Source organism: Nanorana parkeri, unplaced genomic scaffold, assembly GCF_000935625.1.
Source record: "Nanorana parkeri isolate BGI_ZX_2015 unplaced genomic scaffold, ASM93562v1 scaffold1287, whole genome shotgun sequence".
Taxonomy (NCBI): Eukaryota; Metazoa; Chordata; class Amphibia; order Anura; family Dicroglossidae; genus Nanorana; species Nanorana parkeri.
The window spans coordinates 237,988-257,242 of record NW_017307555.1 but is presented as its reverse complement, the minus strand read 5'-3'; the positions used below and the strand labels follow the sequence as shown (position 1 = coordinate 257,242).

The 19,255-nt window shown below is 39.6% G+C and overlaps 1 protein-coding gene across 3 annotated transcripts in view; it reads right to left on the bottom strand.

Annotated features, from left to right (window-relative positions):
- Window positions 1-19,255, bottom strand: part of PRKCG (protein kinase C gamma) — a 338,573-nt gene that overhangs the window by 92,073 nt on the left and 227,245 nt on the right. For all 3 annotated transcript variants that reach the window (XM_018569099.1, XM_018569100.1, XM_018569101.1), the window contains exon 6: window positions 4,521-4,677. In XM_018569099.1, the coding sequence (XP_018424601.1) occupies window positions 4,521-4,677 (157 nt within the window). The remainder of the gene's footprint in view (window positions 1-4,520; window positions 4,678-19,255) is intronic.

Genomic DNA, 19,255 nt, shown 5'->3' with positions numbered 1-19,255 from the left:
GCGGAGGCTGCGGGTGGCTGGAGGAAGAAGCTTCGGCGGCCGGACGAAGATGCAGGAAGAAGAGGCATATCCTGGAAGCAGGCTGGGGAGCTGCAGGTAAGATGAGCAGCATGTGTGCAGGGAAAGGGACCTTGTACAGCCCATAATAGATCCTGCACAGCCCACTTGAGTTTCTGTGCAGGGTCTATGGTGGGCTGTGCAAGGTCTATGGTGGGCTCTGGAGGGGTCTCTGGTGGGGTTTTCAGGACTCAGGAGTGCTGTGCAAGGTCTACGGTGGGATGTGCGGGGTCTTTGGCAATCTCTGCCTGAGACACTGCAGAGCTAACCAGAGATCCTTTACAGCCCACCTCAGACCCTTGCTTCCCTGCAACGCTAAGGCCTCATTCACACATCTAAGTGTCGGCCCATACAGATCCATGTGGCATGCACGGTCGTAACGGGCCGTTCTCGGGAAGGACAGGAGTTGCGTGTGATTGTACGCAGCAGCCTGTTCTTCTCTATGGAAGGATGCGGCCGTATGCACACCCGAACTGCACATCCATGTGGGTGTCCGTGCTTGGACACCTGTCTGTGTACGAGTACGGACACCTTCATGTACGTGCAAGGCGGGTGAGCGTAGTGCAGAGTACAGCCGCATCCTCCCATAGAGAAGAACAGGCTGCTGCGTACAATCACACTGTGTGAATGAGGCCTAATAGCGCAACCTGTAAGAAGCTGCATTCAGCAACTTGACAGGTTACGCAAAATGTCTTGAACAGGCAGGGGTTGGACGAATTTAGATGGGGGGTGCCGAATTTCGTCTTGCCTAGGGCAGCACAAAACCTAAATACACCACTGGATCTGACCTGAAACAGCTGACCGGTCCTGAAATGTCACTTCTATCTGACTTTGTGAGTGCGGGGGATTGCGAGATTGCCTGAATGTGAGATTGCAGTCGGAGAGAAGTGACATTTCAGGTCCAATCAGCTGTTTCAGGGCAGATCGCTTCTCCTGCACATGCGATTTGTGATGCCGATCTGCCCTGGAACAGCTGGGAAAGCGCTGGAATGCTTCACCTATTGGCGGTCAAACTTTCCACCGCCGGAAAACTGGGCGGGATTACGTTAAAACGTGTGACCACGTCACCGGTCACACATTCTAACGTAATCACAACCTTTGATAGAACACCGCCATCAGGGGGGTATGGCCGGTACCCATGTGAGGGGTCTGGGGGGCCTCTTACATGGGTATCAACTGTACCGGGGCGGCATCCCGACGACCAGACCAGCCCACCTGGGACCATGCAGAGCCCACCGTAGAGAGTCTCGGGTGGGCTATGCAGGATCTATGGTGTGCTCTGCAGGGTCTCAGGTAAGTCCAGCACACTAATGCAACATTAGAGACCGCTGGGGGGCGAGGGCCAGTGTGAAACACTCCCGCGCCCCCCCGATACAATCTTGCACCAGGGCCCTTTGGTTATTAGGTCTGCCACTGCCCCCTACACTAGTACTCCAATCAGCAAGGCTAGTCAGGGGTCATGAGATGTGTTGAGCAGCAGTCCAGATATCCAGCATGCTACTAGCACAGGACATCTTAACTATCTGAAACAAAATGTTACAGTAAAAAAAAAAAAAAAAGGATGCCCACATGTATTACTGTTTATGACTAACTGTCTTACTGACTTACTGTCACATGACTAACTGTATTTTGTACCGCTCTCCAGTAAAAATAAGTAAACACAAAAACACATTATTGTTTTTTTAAAGCCTGACTATTCCAGAAAAAAAAAACTTCCAAAACTTTGGGCTTTAACTCCTTCAACCCCCCACATTCTTTATGTCTGCTGAAATACAGACTTGCTAACTAAAGAAGACCACCAATAAAAAAAACCCCAACCTTTATGTCTATATTACCTAATTTATCATTTTAATGTGGTATGTTTTATATTTGTTTATAGTTACATTACTTTAAAATGCAAAGACCTAAACAACTGGTGCTATACCGTACTAAAATGTTTAGTTATATAGTACATTGTATGGTTTTACTTTTTTATTGCAGACTACCAGGAAATCCCTGCCATGTCACATTGTGATATTGGTAGGATTTCTTGAAACAAATGTAGAAATGTTTTCCATTTTCGTATTTCTCACTAAAAAATGTATGATATATAACATATAATACTCAAGTCCATGGTTCTACATTAGAACCTTGGATAAGATACAATGATACACTATCTTGGCTTGGTTTAATAAATCATTAATCATTTGTATATTATCTGATAGAATTCCTCCCACTTGATACCAGGATGTCCCAGTCTGAAACCTGGAGGGGGATGGGTGCTCTTGTGCATGTGTTTGGCGCAATATGACCCAGACTCGCTTGTTTCCTCTAAGTAAGTGTTTGGAAAAATGGATGATACCAAATATATTTCAATGCTTTTGTATAATGGTTCTAATATACAGTACAGGTATTCCTCACTTAACAACCGAGTTTCATTCCTACGACCAGGTCGCTAAACGGTACAGTACTGTATAGCGTTGTCCATGTACAGTACCGATGAAAATACTTACCGGGACCCGCAGTAAAGATCGGAGGACACCACTTCCGTCGGCGACACAGCGCACTGCCGTTGACACGCAAGGTCGGAGGTCGATTGGCGGTCCGTCGTAAGTGCGAGTGGTCGCAAAACAGGTAAGTCGGTAAGCGAGGAACATCTGTCCTTTTTCCTCTTTACATAAAAAAAGTTTTTAGAGACGATATATACCCTGATACTATGGTCTGAAGAAGCAGACTGAACATTTGCTGCAATAATTGTCTGGTTTAGGGTACCTTTATCTAATATGTGGGTTTGTAAGTACCATCTCCAAAAGATGTTATAATTTACATGTGTTGTTTATGAATAGACATTTTTATAATATGTGTAAATAAACTTAATCAGTTGATAGAATTTTAAATGTATGTGTATATGGTTTTACTGAAGACACATGAAAAATCCCACGAAATAATTTCTGACAATAATCTCGTAAGAAATGTATTAGAACACCGATACTGTATTGTACTGCATCAACACTAATTTATACCAAGACACAACAGAACATTTGATTGAACAGACAACCCAGGCAACTGTGTAAAACATATATTTTTATTTCTTCTGCTATACAACTGTTTTGTATCCGTATGACGGGTTTGTACTCGTAAACTTTTTCAATAAAATAAAATTATATGCAAAAAAACAAACATATTTATTTTAAAACGACTTGCACACATAGGCTTCAGTTTCTATAAGGACAGTGTGTGCAGCAAGCTTTTTATACAGCATTTGTATATATTAGCTACTCGGGCAAGGATTAGGTAAGACTACCCCATAGTTGCATTCATCTGTCTGCATAGTTTGGACACCTATTCTTCCACTAACTTGTCTTTGCTATTTCCTCATTTACCAACATTTCTTTCTGAAAAGATTGCTCCAGAAGTAAAAGCTGATTAAAAATAACAACAATTATATGCTGCGGTAATACCCAGCCAAATCAAAAACCTCTTTATAGTTACACAAATCTAATATTAAACTGGTTGTTGCTTTACTTTGCACATCCTCCCTACTCCAAACTCCTCTATATTAAATTACCTTGTTAATGTCTGTACACTTGAATGTTATGCTAGTGTGTCTGTGCCACTTTTCCACTTTACTTATGCATCCAAAAAGAGATGAAGAGACGTACAAAGATATTACTCATTGATCCCTGTGTAATAAAGGAGCCTTGTATTCATAACAGTTAGAAAAGGAAGGAGAGAAGTATGTTAATGCTGACTCTAGAAATTTGCTGAGCAGGTGAAAACAAGCCGGGCTGCAGCTAGTGACTGCGTTTCAGTTATTATAGTAACTGTTCATTAAACATTAGCTTTCTTTCTATTGCTAACCTCTCCCAGTCAAATTGATCTTAGAATCCAACCACTTTCTTTGAGCAATGGCTCCAATTTTCTTGCTCCAGTGTTTACAATTTGGTCCCAAAACATAATTGTCCACCTGTGTCAGCTCTTGATTTACTACGATGGACCTACTAATAAAATTCACCCTCACATTGTATGGTCAATTGGACACAGATTAGATTATGTTAAGATAAAAAATCTACCTTTTTCGCTGGGAACAAAGATATGTTCCTAAGCTTCCTAATGTCTCCTAAAACCTAGGAAAAAGATCACATGGTTTCTGGCTACCAGGAGGACTGTGGGTGTTTCACTTCATTAGAGATTTGAGTCAATTGTTTTCAAACAGACAGACCCAGTCTGACAAGCTGGCAGTGAAATATGATAATCAGCAGGGCAACATCGAACTAACCAGGAAGAAAAGCATACATACTGTACAAAAATATATCTGCCGTCTATGTATATATGTATTTATAAACTAGCAACAAGGTTTTTAAGAAATTATTGAACATTGATGAGATTATTTGTATTAGGCTGATTGCTTACAGTATGTACCAAAAATATAAAAAAGATTATTGTTCCCTTAAAGAATAAAAATGGAAGAACAATTTACTTACAAGATAAAGGCTTCATTCCAAATTGGGTTAAGTGTAGACTTGACGGTCTTGGTTTTCTGTTTAGTCATGTTCTTTGGGTCTGGTATGAGCTTCAGCTTCACATACGGGTCTGACAAGCCATTGGGATCCATAGGAATAAGATTCCGAGCTTCACATACTTGTGATATCAAATAAAGAAATAAAATAATTGCATGTAGTCATGTTTTCCAAACATTTCAATCAACAGATTCAATTCAACATACAATAATAAAAATAGCTTAACACATCTCCATCCATAACTAATTTAGTCAAGGATGGATGATAAGAGTTTCTGCAAAATGCAGTGTGACTCCACGGCACTTTCCTGATTTCACTAATCATTTGTTTCATTCTTTATAGTAGTTCTGCCTAAAAAGTGAGCCAGTGAAGGTTAGAAACCAACTTTGGGGGGGATGCCGGACGTTCAAGGGGGCGTGGCTTGGCACCAAACGTAGCGGCCACAGGCCAGTCTTTTCCCCGCGAGTATGGAGACAGTGAGATAGTGCACGGAAGGCATGAAATCAAATAACTACTGCAACCGCTCTGCCTCGAGGGCTCTGCAAGGGGAAGTGGATGCTGGGTTGGAAGACTTCGGAGCCGCAAATTTAGAATGACGAGGGGGAAGAAAGACGGAATGGCTTCCTCATCCTCCAATCGACGTGTCCAAGGCGGAGCTAGCTCCCTAGCACAACGCTCAATGCAGAAGAAACAGAAGGAGGCAGCTAGTAAGCTGGAGAAGTTTGCCCGAACACCGGGTAAGGACACTATTAAGCAGCCTGTCAAGGGCAGAGACAGTCTAGGGGGATGTGTGAAGCTGCTCAGACACAACAGGGGGAGAAGGTGGAAGCACAGGTTGTGGGGAGACCCCTGATGTCATCAGGGGTTCCAACCAAGAGTCCTCCCCCCAGCCTCTATAGTTGGATTCGATGGGAGAATCTAAGCCATCCCTTCGAGACATATTTATAGCGATACAAGCCTGCAATGTCTCCCTGAACAGTTTATCTGGTCAAGTTAAAAATATACAAATTGATTTTAATTGCTTGCGGCAAGCTATGCAGGAAATGAAAGGGAGAATGCTGGAGGTGGAGGAAAGAGTTAACTCCTTGGAAAATTATATTCCTCCTATGAGGAGAGAGATCATAATAATGACGTCAGCTGTGGCAATGCATTTAAAACGTCTGGAAGACATGGAAAATAGATTTCGCAGAAATAATATTCGTATACTTGGTCTCCCAGAGAGGGTAGAAGGAAAGGACTCTGGTACATTTATTGAGCAATGGCTGGTAGATATTTTTGTTAAGGAGTCCTTTTCCCCATTTTTTTCAGTGGAGAGGGCTCATCGCATACCTACAAGATCAATGCCATCCGGGAGGTTTCCAAGACCCCTTATTGTGAAACAGCTTCATGATAAAGATCGTGATAATATTCTAGTTAAAGCTCGATTGAAATGAGAAATTATGTATGAAGGATCTAGGATATCTTTTTTTCCGGACTTTTCAGCGGAGGTGCAAAAGCAACGGAGTAAATATCTGGATGTTAAGCACAGACTACGCAATCTATGTCTACCATATGCTATGCTATATCCAGCAAGACTGAGAGTGACTGCAGCAGGTGTAATGCAGTTTTTTGATAATCCTGAAGCAGTAGTATCTTGATCATAAAGAAAGATCTATATGTCAGAGCGATAAAACATACATTATTTTTAGTAGACTTAATTGAATATGTGGCACAGAAATATATGCTTTCCTTAGTATCTTGATTGCAGGAAGATTGGTCTTTTTAGTTAGTTGCTTAGAAGACAGTGCTCAGCAGCCAAGTAAGGGAAATGCGCCTTGTGTGTTTTCTCGAGTGGATTTTTTGTTTTGTTTAATGTCTTATCTGGTTTTGTTAAACTGTATGTATGGGGGGGGGTCGGGTTTTTTTTTCGTGTGTGTGTGTACTCTACTGCGAAATACCTCCTCTCTTGTTGCAATGGCATGTTATTTGGGTAAAACATTTATTGAGGGTGCCAATAATACACATTTTTCCTTTTTATATATATATATAGAAATCATGGGTAAATTTGATCTTATTTCGTGGAATGTGAGAGGGTTGGTGGATCCTGTTAAGAGACGGGCTATGTTCACTACTTTGTTACAATACCAAACCCCAGTGGTCCATTTACAGGAAACACACCTTACTAAGGAAAATGTTTCTTATCTTTCAAAACTCACATATAAACATGCCTTTCACTCATTGCATTCTTCATATTCTAGGGGGGTTAGTATTTTAATATCATCGGCAGTGTCATTTTCTTGTAGACAAGTTAAGGTGGATTCTCAAGGGTGTTACATTTTTTTAGTATGTAATATCGCTGGAGTACAATGTATTCTGGCCAATGTTTATGTGCCCCCACCATATTCGCATGAAGTACTTTGTTGCTTCTTTTCATTTTTGGTCTTGTATCCTGGGATACCATATATAGTTATAGGAGATTTTAATAATGTTATGCACTCTGCATGGGATCGTTTTAACCCAAATAACACTAAAGTAGAGGGATCTGAGACTGCCTTTGCTAGATATGTTAAGGAAATGGGACTAGTTGATATATGGCATATGCAGCACCCAAAGACTCGTCAGTACTCTTGCTGTTCGTCAACATACCAGGTTTTTCTCGTATAGCTATTGGCCTTTGTTCAGAAGGGATGATACCATTTGTTAAAAATTCACAATACGATTCTAGGGGAATTTCAGATCACTCCCCATTAAAAATCTTAATTAATTATAATCTTTTACTTCCTAGACCCCCTTGGAAGGCAAATTCATACTGGATTCAATTAATATCGAAGTCTGATATGTCTTCCAAACTTATTTAGTTTTTCCAGAGGAATTTAAATACTGCTCATCCTGCTATGGTATGGGACGCTATGAAGGCATACCTTCGAGGTCTGATTGTTAAGGATATTTCTATTTAAAAAAAACTCTTCTGCTAAATGGGAGGCTTCGATGCGGGCAGATGTGAAAGTAGCAGAGGAATTATATGTTGCATACCCTACTCGTGATAATTTTCGGAAATGGAAGGATGCACAGGGGTTATATAAAAATGTCTCAATGTCTAGGGCGGAGTCAAAATGCATTTCTTCAGCACAAAGATATTTTGAGGAGGGTGAGAGTATTGGACATTACCTTGCAGTTATAGCAAGCTCACAAAGGGATTCTAGAAATATTGTACAGATCCGCCAAGCAGACGGTATATTAACAGGAGAAGTGGAAAATATTGTTGGCTCATTTAGTACATTTTATAGACATTTATATACATCTGAAGCCTCATATCCACCGGAGCTACTCCAGGAGTTTATTGGTTTATTGAAATTCCCTTGTTTAACCGAAGAGGCTAAAGACAAGTTAAATTCCCCTTTTACCCTAGAAGAGTTACAAAGAGCGTTAATATCCACCTCAAATAACAAAGCTCCAGGTGCAGATGGATTACCTTCTGAAATTTATAAAGACTATGGTCAAGTTATTGTACCTGAGCTTTTAGCAGTATTTAATCGTGCGTTTGAAGAAGGCTCTTTGCCCACCTCTATGGTAGAAGCAATGATTATTGTGCTGCCTAAACCAGGTAAAGATAAATTAAACGTAGAATCTTATCGACCAATTTCATTACTTAATTTGTAAATAAAACTATTGGCTAAAATGTTGGCCAATCGTTTATCTAAAATTATACATAAAATTGTACATGTAGACCAGTATGGATTTATTCCAACTAGATCTACTGCAGTAAATATTAGACATTTATTCCAATAGACAACACAGGTAATAGGATTATTCTAGCATTGGATGCAGTTAAGGCATTTGACAGAGTGGAGTGGCCATACTTATGGTCGGTGTTAGAAGCCTTTGGTTTGGGCCCCTCCTTTATTAAATGGGTTAAATTACTGTATGCTGTACCCAAGGCATGTATTTGCCTTAATAACTGTATTTCTGGGTCATTTACCCTAAGTAGGGGAACTCGGCAGGGATGTCCACTGTCACCATTGCTTTTTGCTTTAGCAATAGAGCCCATGGCAATTGCAATAAGACAAAATAGAGATATAGTGGGATTTAGAAGAGGAGATAAGGAAGAAAAAATCAATCTTTATGCAGACGATGTACTCTTCTTTTTGGGAGACTCAGGAAAGTCATTATCAGCTTTAATGTCTTTAATTATATATTATGGCAGGTTTTCAGGGCTTAGAATTAACTGGGATAAGTGTCTAATCTTGCCATTAGATCCCATTTTGGAGCCAATACCATCCTCTGCATCTCAAATACAGATAGTAGATACTTTTAAATATTTGGGAATGGAGATCTCGGCAAGAATTACAGACTATCCAATTCTTAATATTAAACCCCTACTGTTAAGGTTTAAGCAAAAAAGTACAAGTTGGTGTAAACTTCCCCTTACTGTTATAGGGAGGGCAAATTTGATCAAAATGGTGTGGGCGCCACAATTATTTTGCATAACTCTTTGAAATGGTTTGCTAAAATAGATACTCTCTTTAGGGAACTAATTTGAAAGAAAAAACACTCTCGAATAAAACTGAATACGTTACAGAAGTCCAAGGAGAATGGGGGTGTAGCTATACCTCACCCAAGATTATATTTTGTAGCATCACAGCTACAACATATGTTAGGATGGGGTAATATTAGCGGGGAAGACCCAGTTCAAGCAATTTTGTTGTTTTTATCATCTAATTACCCTCTTCTCTCTCAGTTAGAAGCAGGTATTATCTCGTCTTGTTCAGAATATCCTACATTGTCTATGATGGCTAAAGTCTGTCAATTGATGAAATCAATAATGAAATATGAAGGTATTACCTCGGTTACTCCGATATGGTTTAATTCTTTTCTGCCAGAATTGCAGAAATTGGTAGACTTTGAGAGTTGGAGGTATAGAGGACTGCAATTTGTATATCAGTTATTTGAAGAGGGCAATTTGGAATCCTTTGAAAGGTTGAAGGAAGATTTTCAATTACCCAATGCTCAATTTTTTAAATACTTACAACTAAGGCATGCTCTGGAATCTCAGAGACGTTCTCGAAATCTTGATGTTATTAATACTCCATTAGTGACTATGGTTGCAAAATCCAATCATAAGAAGGGTGCAATATCCAGATTGTATGAAGGCTTATTAAGATCATGGTCGAATGATAGGACATTGACATGTAGGAAAGGTTGGAAAGAGAACATGGGGGCATTTACAGAGGAGGCTTGGTCAACTGTTTTGGTAAACACCTTTAAATCCTCCCTCTCCTCTAGTCAATGTCTGACTCAATTATTTATTTTGCACCGTACCTACTATACTCCCTTAAAGATGTTTAGATGGGATAGACAGGAGACTGGGAACTGTCCTAGATGTAGGAGTGAGGAGTGAGGAGTGTAGGAGTTATTTTATTAATCAAGTATTCAGAGTTAAGTTACCCCTGGATCCTAGAATCTGTCTCCTAAAATATGTTGAAGAAGAAAAACAGACCTCAGGATTCATGGATATTATTATAAGACTTTTGCTTTTAGCTAGACAATTGATTGCCTTTAAATGGGCGTCCCCCAGTTCACCCACAGTAGAGGAGTGGCGTAAGCAAGTCGACTTGGTATGATTAAAAGAAAAACTGTTTTTTAAACATAGAGGGTGCCCCCAGAAATTTAATATGATATGGAAACCATGGTTGTCAATACCGGGTTTGGCCCCATCTGTGGTGTAAAATCTAAATTACCTAAAAAGAAAAGAAAAAGAGAGGTTTAGAGGGATTAAACAATAAGGAGTAAAGTCAGGAGGTACTATGTGTGTATGTTTGATGGGGTGGTTGTTTGTTTGTTTTTTGGAGGGGAGGAGGGAGGGGAAAGGCATATTAGTGGAATTAAAATTAGGTTTAATATTTAATCTGATCTGCACTTTAAAGTTTAACTAAACGATTGTTTAAAAGTGGACCTCATTTGTTTATTAATTATAGCACATACACATGGTTGATTATAATAATAATTACTCATGAATTCTACATATGCTTAAAGTTATTAAATATGCACTGTAGTAGCAAATAGGACACAGCAGTGGCGTCACAAAGGGGGTGCGGGGGGTGCGGCCCGCACCTGGGTGACACCATTGGAAGGGTGACATCAAAATGACTCACCCTCTGAAAAGTCAAGCGCCCTCTGAAAAGTCAGGTGCTCGGTCATGGACCGAACGCCCGACAGTATCAGGAGAGAGGAGGGGACCCGGCGGCATACCTTATCCCGCCGGGTGACTGTCCCCTTCTCTCTCTGCCGGCGTCCATCACCAAGATGGCCGTCGGCAGGTATCAGAATACTGGTGACGTCACGCGCATGCTCAGTGACATCTCGGCGGGGTGACACTCGGTTACCGCTCCGGCTGTCACCCAGCCTCGGGACGCCCCTGGGACACGGTTAGGTTATATACCGTATTTTGCGGTCCATAAGACGCACCGGACCATAGGACGCAGGGAGGTCCGGCGCGCCTTATGGAGCACTCGAGACTGTAGCTTCTGTCACAGCTTCTAAGACAGAAGCTGCAGTTAGTGACCGCTGAGACAAAACACGTTTTCACAAACTCTTAGTGATTGTAAATTCATTTTAAGGAAGAGGATTGTTTACACATGTTTAAGTATTAATTATTTGTTGTTGATAGCACATCATATTGTATATGAATGTTTAAATACAAGCAAAATACCTTTGTTTACTAATTATAGTAAATACACACATTGATTGTAATCACCGATGAATTTTTATGGTTTTGAAGAAAACTAGATTTGCAAATTGATAAAATATGAAACACGGATTATGTTTCTGTAGGTATGTGTGAGTATATATACAGTTGTAGAAAGTGTCGATTTTATTTATATATTTGTCATCTCCTTTTTCTTTTGCCTTCCTCTCCTCTTTAGGGAATAATTTCGGGTTGTTTGTTTTGTATGGTATGTAACTGTATTTTTAATGTATTGTTTTGTCAAGAAGTAAAAAAAATTGTTAATAAATATTAATAAAAAAAAAAAGAAACCAACTCTGCTCTAATTGAAAAAATGTAGGATATTGTTTAAAAATCAGGAACTCGATATTGCCTTATTGGACAACTTAGCACACATCCTTTATGTTCCAGATAATTTGTGGCCCAGTTCCTGAAACCCTTTAAAATGATGCATCTGTCCACCCCTGTACTAGACCATAATTTTAGCACACATTTTACATAGCATAGCTCTAAACACCGACAATACCAGAGTAGATTTATTTTCCCAGGTATAAGGCATGCTTCACATAATAACTGGATTTAATACTTGTTCAGACTGTCATACAGGAGCCTTCAATTGAACTTTAAGTCTGCTCTATGGCCAGGTTCACGCCATTTTGCGGACTAGATCTGGAATGTGGTGTATTGCGTTTTACCGCAATTTTACCGTGTTCTGGAGCATTTTTTTTTAGCTTTAGGGCTAGTTTACACCATTTACAACTTGTCCCAGCACGATTCGCTGCTGGAACACACTGTATTGCATCCCGGCTGGCTCCCTGCGTTCAGTGCATTCCAGCAGTGAATCCTGCTGGAACGTTCTGTATATGGTGTGAACTAGCCCTAAAAAGTGCTTTCAGGTGCGGTCCAATGTGTTCCAGGGCATTTGAATGCGTTTGTATGTGTTTTTGATGCATTTCCACGTGTTTCAGAGTAGAGAAAATGAGACAAGCAGTATCGGTTTCGTCTGGTCCGGAGCGGATTGCGCTGGCGTGAACAGAGCCCAGAAATACCATAGTGATACATTGGGATGCTTTCTTGGTCTGGGAAGAAACTGTTCTGGACTGGACATGATCCAGACATGGTGTGAACAAGCTCTATGCGTTAGGTAATTATTTTTATTAGGTCAATAGCAATCAGATGTGCCCTACAACTGATGACCTGCTCTCCCCCAGCCTGACGTTAGAAGTAGCCAATATATGGCATTCTGTATCTGCTTTAGCCATTGTGTCACTATGTTTTACCAACTATGAGTTTTTTGTTTACAGATCTATTTTATTGTAAAAGCACTTATGCCTATGGTAGTTTTTTTTTTAATAACCATGATATATCAAAGTTCACATTTTGCACTGTAGGGAAATGTAGCATCCCTCCTGTGTTCAGTAATGATTAGATCAGCAGCAAGCAGAGCCTTCTCTAAACAGTGGATAAACATCAGGTTAGAAAAAAGAAAAAAAACAACCTGTTAGTGTCTAATCGTTGAATGGCCAGCGTTGCAGCTTGGGGATATTAGAACCTTTTAATCTCTCTTCTGTTATATTTTTGGTAAAATAGGGGGGAATAAAGTCAAAGAGTTATTGCACAACAGAGAGAAAATTGCATCACGCAGTTCCTTTCTCTGGCATTCCTTCCTTCACCGTTTCAACCCTACAGCAATTGGGACAGAAGATTCATCATTACACAGAAAACTCTCTCTCTATGCTGGCCTATTGTTCAATCTGTTTTTGATTTTAGTCTTTTTTTAGTTTAGTAGAGTTGCAGCTAACGATTATTTTCAAAATCAATTAGTTGTTCGGTTAATCGGATAAAAAAAAAGGCTCCAGTGATGGCACTACTAGTTTATATTGAGATTGTAGTCGATCACGGGAGCAAGCTTGGAGCGGTGGATGTAGAAAAAAAAGTGTGGTGTGCAATATAGTACATTATAAAGCGGCGCAATGCAGAATACCAGCAGCTATAGAGGAATACAGCAAATTGCAGCAATAGTACATTATACTATAATGTGCTATTGCTGGGATTTGTAGTCCTCTGTAGCTGGCGTTATTCTGCATTGCTGTATAATTAATTATTGCTGGGATTTGTAGTCCTCTATAGCTGGTGGTATTCTGCAGTGCGCTGTATAATGATTATACGGCACAATACAGAATACCAGCAGCTATATAGGAATACAACAAATGCCAGCAATAGTATATATTTCAATAATGTACTATTGCTGGGATTTGTAGTCCTCTGTAGCTGCTGGTATTCTGCATTGCACTGTATATAATGTACTATTGCTGGGATCTGATGTATTTCTCTATAGCTGGTGTTATTCTCCATTGCGCTGTATAGTATAATGATTATATGGCACAATACAGAATACCACTGACCAGTTATAGAGGAACACCAAAGCCCAGCAATAGTACATTATAAAGGCTGTTTAATGTATTATTGCTGGGATTTGTTGTTTGGTGTTTCAGCTTCTAAGACAGAAGCTGCAGTTAGTGACCGCTGAGACAAAACACGTTTTCACAAACTCTTAGTGATTGTAAATTCATTTTAAGGAAGAGGATTGTTTACACATGTTTAAGTATTAATTATTTGTTGTTGATAGCACATCATATTGTATATGAATGTTTAAATACAAGCAAAATACCTTTGTTTACTAATTATAGTAAATACACACATTGATTGTAATCACCGATGAATTTTTATGGTTTTGAAGAAAACTAGATTTGCAAATTGATAAAATATGAAACACGGATTATGTTTCTGTAGGTATGTGTGAGTATATATACAGTTGTAGAAAGTGTCGATTTTATTTATATATTTGTCATCTCCTTTTTCTTTTGCCTTCCTCTCCTCTTTAGGGAATAATTTCGGGTTGTTTGTTTTGTATGGTATGTAACTGTATTTTTAATGTATTGTTTTGTCAAGAAGTAAAAAAAATTGTTAATAAATATTAATAAAAAAAAAAAGAAACCAACTCTGCTCTAATTGAAAAAATGTAGGATATTGTTTAAAAATCAGGAACTCGATATTGCCTTATTGGACAACTTAGCACACATCCTTTATGTTCCAGATAATTTGTGGCCCAGTTCCTGAAACCCTTTAAAATGATGCATCTGTCCACCCCTGTACTAGACCATAATTTTAGCACACATTTTACATAGCATAGCTCTAAACACCGACAATACCAGAGTAGATTTATTTTCCCAGGTATAAGGCATGCTTCACATAATAACTGGATTTAATACTTGTTCAGACTGTCATACAGGAGCCTTCAATTGAACTTTAAGTCTGCTCTATGGCCAGGTTCACGCCATTTTGCGGACTAGATCTGGAATGTGGTGTATTGCGTTTTACCGCAATTTTACCGTGTTCTGGAGCATTTTTTTTTAGCTTTAGGGCTAGTTTACACCATTTACAACTTGTCCCAGCACGATTCGCTGCTGGAACACACTGTATTGCATCCCGGCTGGCTCCCTGCGTTCAGTGCATTCCAGCAGTGAATCCTGCTGGAACGTTCTGTATATGGTGTGAACTAGCCCTAAAAAGTGCTTTCAGGTGCGGTCCAATGTGTTCCAGGGCATTTGAATGCGTTTGTATGTGTTTTTGATGCATTTCCACGTGTTTCAGAGTAGAGAAAATGAGACAAGCAGTATCGGTTTCGTCTGGTCCGGAGCGGATTGCGCTGGCGTGAACAGAGCCCAGAAATACCATAGTGATACATTGGGATGCTTTCTTGGTCTGGGAAGAAACTGTTCTGGACTGGACATGATCCAGACATGGTGTGAACAAGCTCTATGCGTTAGGTAATTATTTTTATTAGGTCAATAGCAATCAGATGTGCCCTACAACTGATGACCTGCTCTCCCCCAGCCTGACGTTAGAAGTAGCCAATATATGGCATTCTGTATCTGCTTTAGCCATTGTGTCACTATGTTTTACCAACTATGAGTTTTTTGTTTACAGATCTATTTTATTGTAAAAGCACTTATGCCTATGGTAGTTTTTTTTTTAATAACCATGATATATCAAAGTTCACATTTTGCACTGTAGGGAAATGTAGCATCCCTCCTGTGTTCAGTAATGATTAGATCAGCAGCAAGCAGAGCCTTCTCTAAACAGTGGATAAACATCAGGTTAGAAAAAAGAAAAAAAACAACCTGTTAGTGTCTAATCGTTGAATGGCCAGCGTTGCAGCTTGGGGATATTAGAACCTTTTAATCTCTCTTCTGTTATATTTTTGGTAAAATAGGGGGGAATAAAGTCAAAGAGTTATTGCACAACAGAGAGAAAATTGCATCACGCAGTTCCTTTCTCTGGCATTCCTTCCTTCACCGTTTCAACCCTACAGCAATTGGGACAGAAGATTCATCATTACACAGAAAACTCTCTCTCTATGCTGGCCTATTGTTCAATCTGTTTTTGATTTTAGTCTTTTTTTAGTTTAGTAGAGTTGCAGCTAACGATTATTTTCAAAATCAATTAGTTGTTCGGTTAATCGGATAAAAAAAAAAGGCTCCAGTGATGGCACTACTAGTTTATATTGAGATTGTAGTCGATCACGGGAGCAAGCTTGGAGCGGTGGATGTAGAAAAAAAAGTGTGGTGTGCAATATAGTACATTATAAAGCGGCGCAATGCAGAATACCAGCAGCTATAGAGGAATACAGCAAATTGCAGCAATAGTACATTATACTATAATGTGCTATTGCTGGGATTTGTAGTCCTCTGTAGCTGGCGTTATTCTGCATTGCTGTATAATTAATTATTGCTGGGATTTGTAGTCCTCTATAGCTGGTGGTATTCTGCAGTGCGCTGTATAATGATTATACGGCACAATACAGAATACCAGCAGCTATATAGGAATACAACAAATGCCAGCAATAGTATATATTTCAATAATGTACTATTGCTGGGATTTGTAGTCCTCTGTAGCTGCTGGTATTCTGCATTGCACTGTATATAATGTACTATTGCTGGGATCTGATGTATTTCTCTATAGCTGGTGTTATTCTCCATTGCGCTGTATAGTATAATGATTATATGGCACAATACAGAATACCACTGACCAGTTATAGAGGAACACCAAAGCCCAGCAATAGTACATTATAAAGGCTGTTTAATGTATTATTGCTGGGATTTGTTGTTTGGTGTTCTGCAGTGTGCCGCTATATAATACAGTAGCACAATGCAGAATACCATCGACCAGTTATATATATATTTTTTTTTTTTCAAACAGGAACATTAAAAAGGTTTAGATTCTCCCCATGGTGGTGGTGTTGGGGGTTCCCTCCTTTCAGTAATAACGTACAGGTTATGGCTGTCGTAGCAGCACATGCCCAGGTCTGCCCTATAGGAACACTGGGGGTGATATACTTCAGGAGTCTGTTGTTATACAAAATATCAATAACATTTCTTCCTAAAATTAGGCCAAAATGTATTGTGCTAAATATTTTTGGTTAAAAAAAATCCCAATAAGTGTATGCTAAGCGGTTTGTGTGAATTTTTTACCAATTATAAGTCTTTTGAAAACATGGTTTTCATCCATATGGTGTTGAACAACAAAATCGGTATTGCTCAGGGTAAAGGATTGGTTTAGGAATGATATGGCCGGTATATTTTTTTCAAACCTTTGTGTGTCTGCTAGATAAAATCTTATAATTTGAGGAAGCTGAACCCCCCCCAGGACTGACTTAGTGAAGTAGCAATGGCCTTTGGCCTTCACTGACCCATGCACAATCATTGTGCCACACCAACTGTGCTGCAAGCACCTGCAGAATGTTCCTAGAAGCCAGCTGATTGCTCGCCCCTGCTTCCAAGCCACCGCTTGCTTGCTTGCTGGCAGTCGCTTGAGGTCTGTGGTAATGATTATGGTTTATAAACTAGTAATGTATATGCCATGTAAATGTAATACAGTAATACCTTGGTTTACAAGTAACTTGGTTTGAGAGTGTTTTGCAAGACAAGCAAACATTTCTGAAAAATTTTGCCTTGATATACAAGCAATGTCTTGCAATAAGAGCAACATTTTGTAGAAAACCACCACCGAATAAGGCTATAGCAGTGCGAGCGATGAGTCTGTTTAACGACAATGCAATGTCACATTGGATAGATTCCTTGTTAAGGTTTCAGAAAATGAAAAAGATTCCATTGAGTCAAGAGATAGCAGTGATTCCGTTAGTGATAGTGAAAGTTGTCCTACACAATAATCCTCTTGTCTCCCTCACACCAGCCACGAAGGTACCAGTAATTGGTTTATTTTTCTTTATATTTTGTACAGTATTATATTACAGTACAGTATTGTAATCATTTGTATATGAATATTTTTGGGTTGTGGAACGAATCATCTGAATTTCCATTATTTCCTATGGGGAAATTCGCTTTGATATACAAGTGCTTTGGATTACAAGCATGCTGCCGGAACGAATTATACTCGTAAACCAAGGTATTACTGTATATGTGTAATGTACGTAGAATGTACATTTAATTGCAGCATGTGTTAAGTATGTTTTATGATTTCATAGCAGCTTAAATAAAGCTTATAATAAAAACGGTCCTATAATTTAAGAACCCCCACCTGCCGATTATCGGGTGATCTCGCGATCGTACGATAATCGGCAGGTGTATGGGCAGTGTGCGACCGCTTCTACTGTAAGGTCGCACGACTTTCATCTTCCGAGCGTGCTGGAAAACCTAATGAAAATCGTACGATTTTCGGCGAGTTGGTGGCATGCTTGAAAGACGAATGCCGCACGGGCCGTTGTGCGCAAGCGCACACTGCCCGCTCAGCACTGCAATCATCGGAAGCCCTCCCCTCAGTGGGGAGGGCTTGCGATGATCGCAAGTGTGATCTGCCTGTCCGAGATGGGCAGATCGTACAAAATTTTAATCACCTTACAACCATCACACAACAAAAGTCGTGCGATGGTTGTAAGGTGTATGGGCAGCTTAATTCAGACAACCAGTAAGCACTTAGACCAATGGAAGCAAACCAGTTATTCATGTAGCTTTAAGACTTGATTTCCAAAGATAACACACCAGGATAAAGACACCTTTTCAAAAAAGTGGAAGTTACTTTCAGGTGAGATCAATTACATTTTAAAATTAGTCACGTGGCTGAAATAAAGATACGTATCAGGTGTTAAAGCTTTGTAAACTCAACATTATGTAATTTACCAGAGTCCACACAGCATAGATAAATATTAAAATATGGATTTAAGGCAAGTAGATTTGATATATTATGATTTTCTTTTCTTAAGAATATTACCAGATCGTATGAGCAGAGTTACAAGCTCTGGCTGTCATCTCTTCCAATTTATTATTGATCTACGGAGTGATGAATGCAGAATGATCTACATTCATGCCACAGCATGATTGCAATGCTCAGCTCTGAGGACAGCTTGAATACTGTTTTTATGCGCACACACATCAGGAGAGAGATTTCCAAGTTTAGCATAAAGGTTATTTTTAACTATAGCTTGTTGCTAAGGGGTATCACTTCTATCAGGTGTGCGAATAACGTGTGATGGGTCATGTTTTCCACAAGGTGGCGACATAGACAAATAACGGCACATTATGCTTATTTGAAGCTGAATGGATTGAGTCTAAAACAATTAAACAGTTAGCCATGCATCTCAAGCTGTAACAAAGCTGCCAAGTCTCATTTATTTCCAGGCAAGGCATCAGCATTTTAGAAATCTGAACATTCTTGTCTATGCAAATATGACTGCTTTTTAAACAATGGCAATCTGCACTGCACAACACTGAACCTTTGTAGAGTTTTGTACTTCATATAGGTATAGGTTTTCCCTAGGAGACTGACATAATATTATAGAATTGCAAACTCATGTTACCGTTTTGAATACACAATGCAGCACTGAATACTGAAAAATGGCCTGGATGGGAAGGGGGTTTAACACCGCGGATGTCAACTGGTTAATGATATACACCTGTTTTGCTATTTTTGGTCTGCC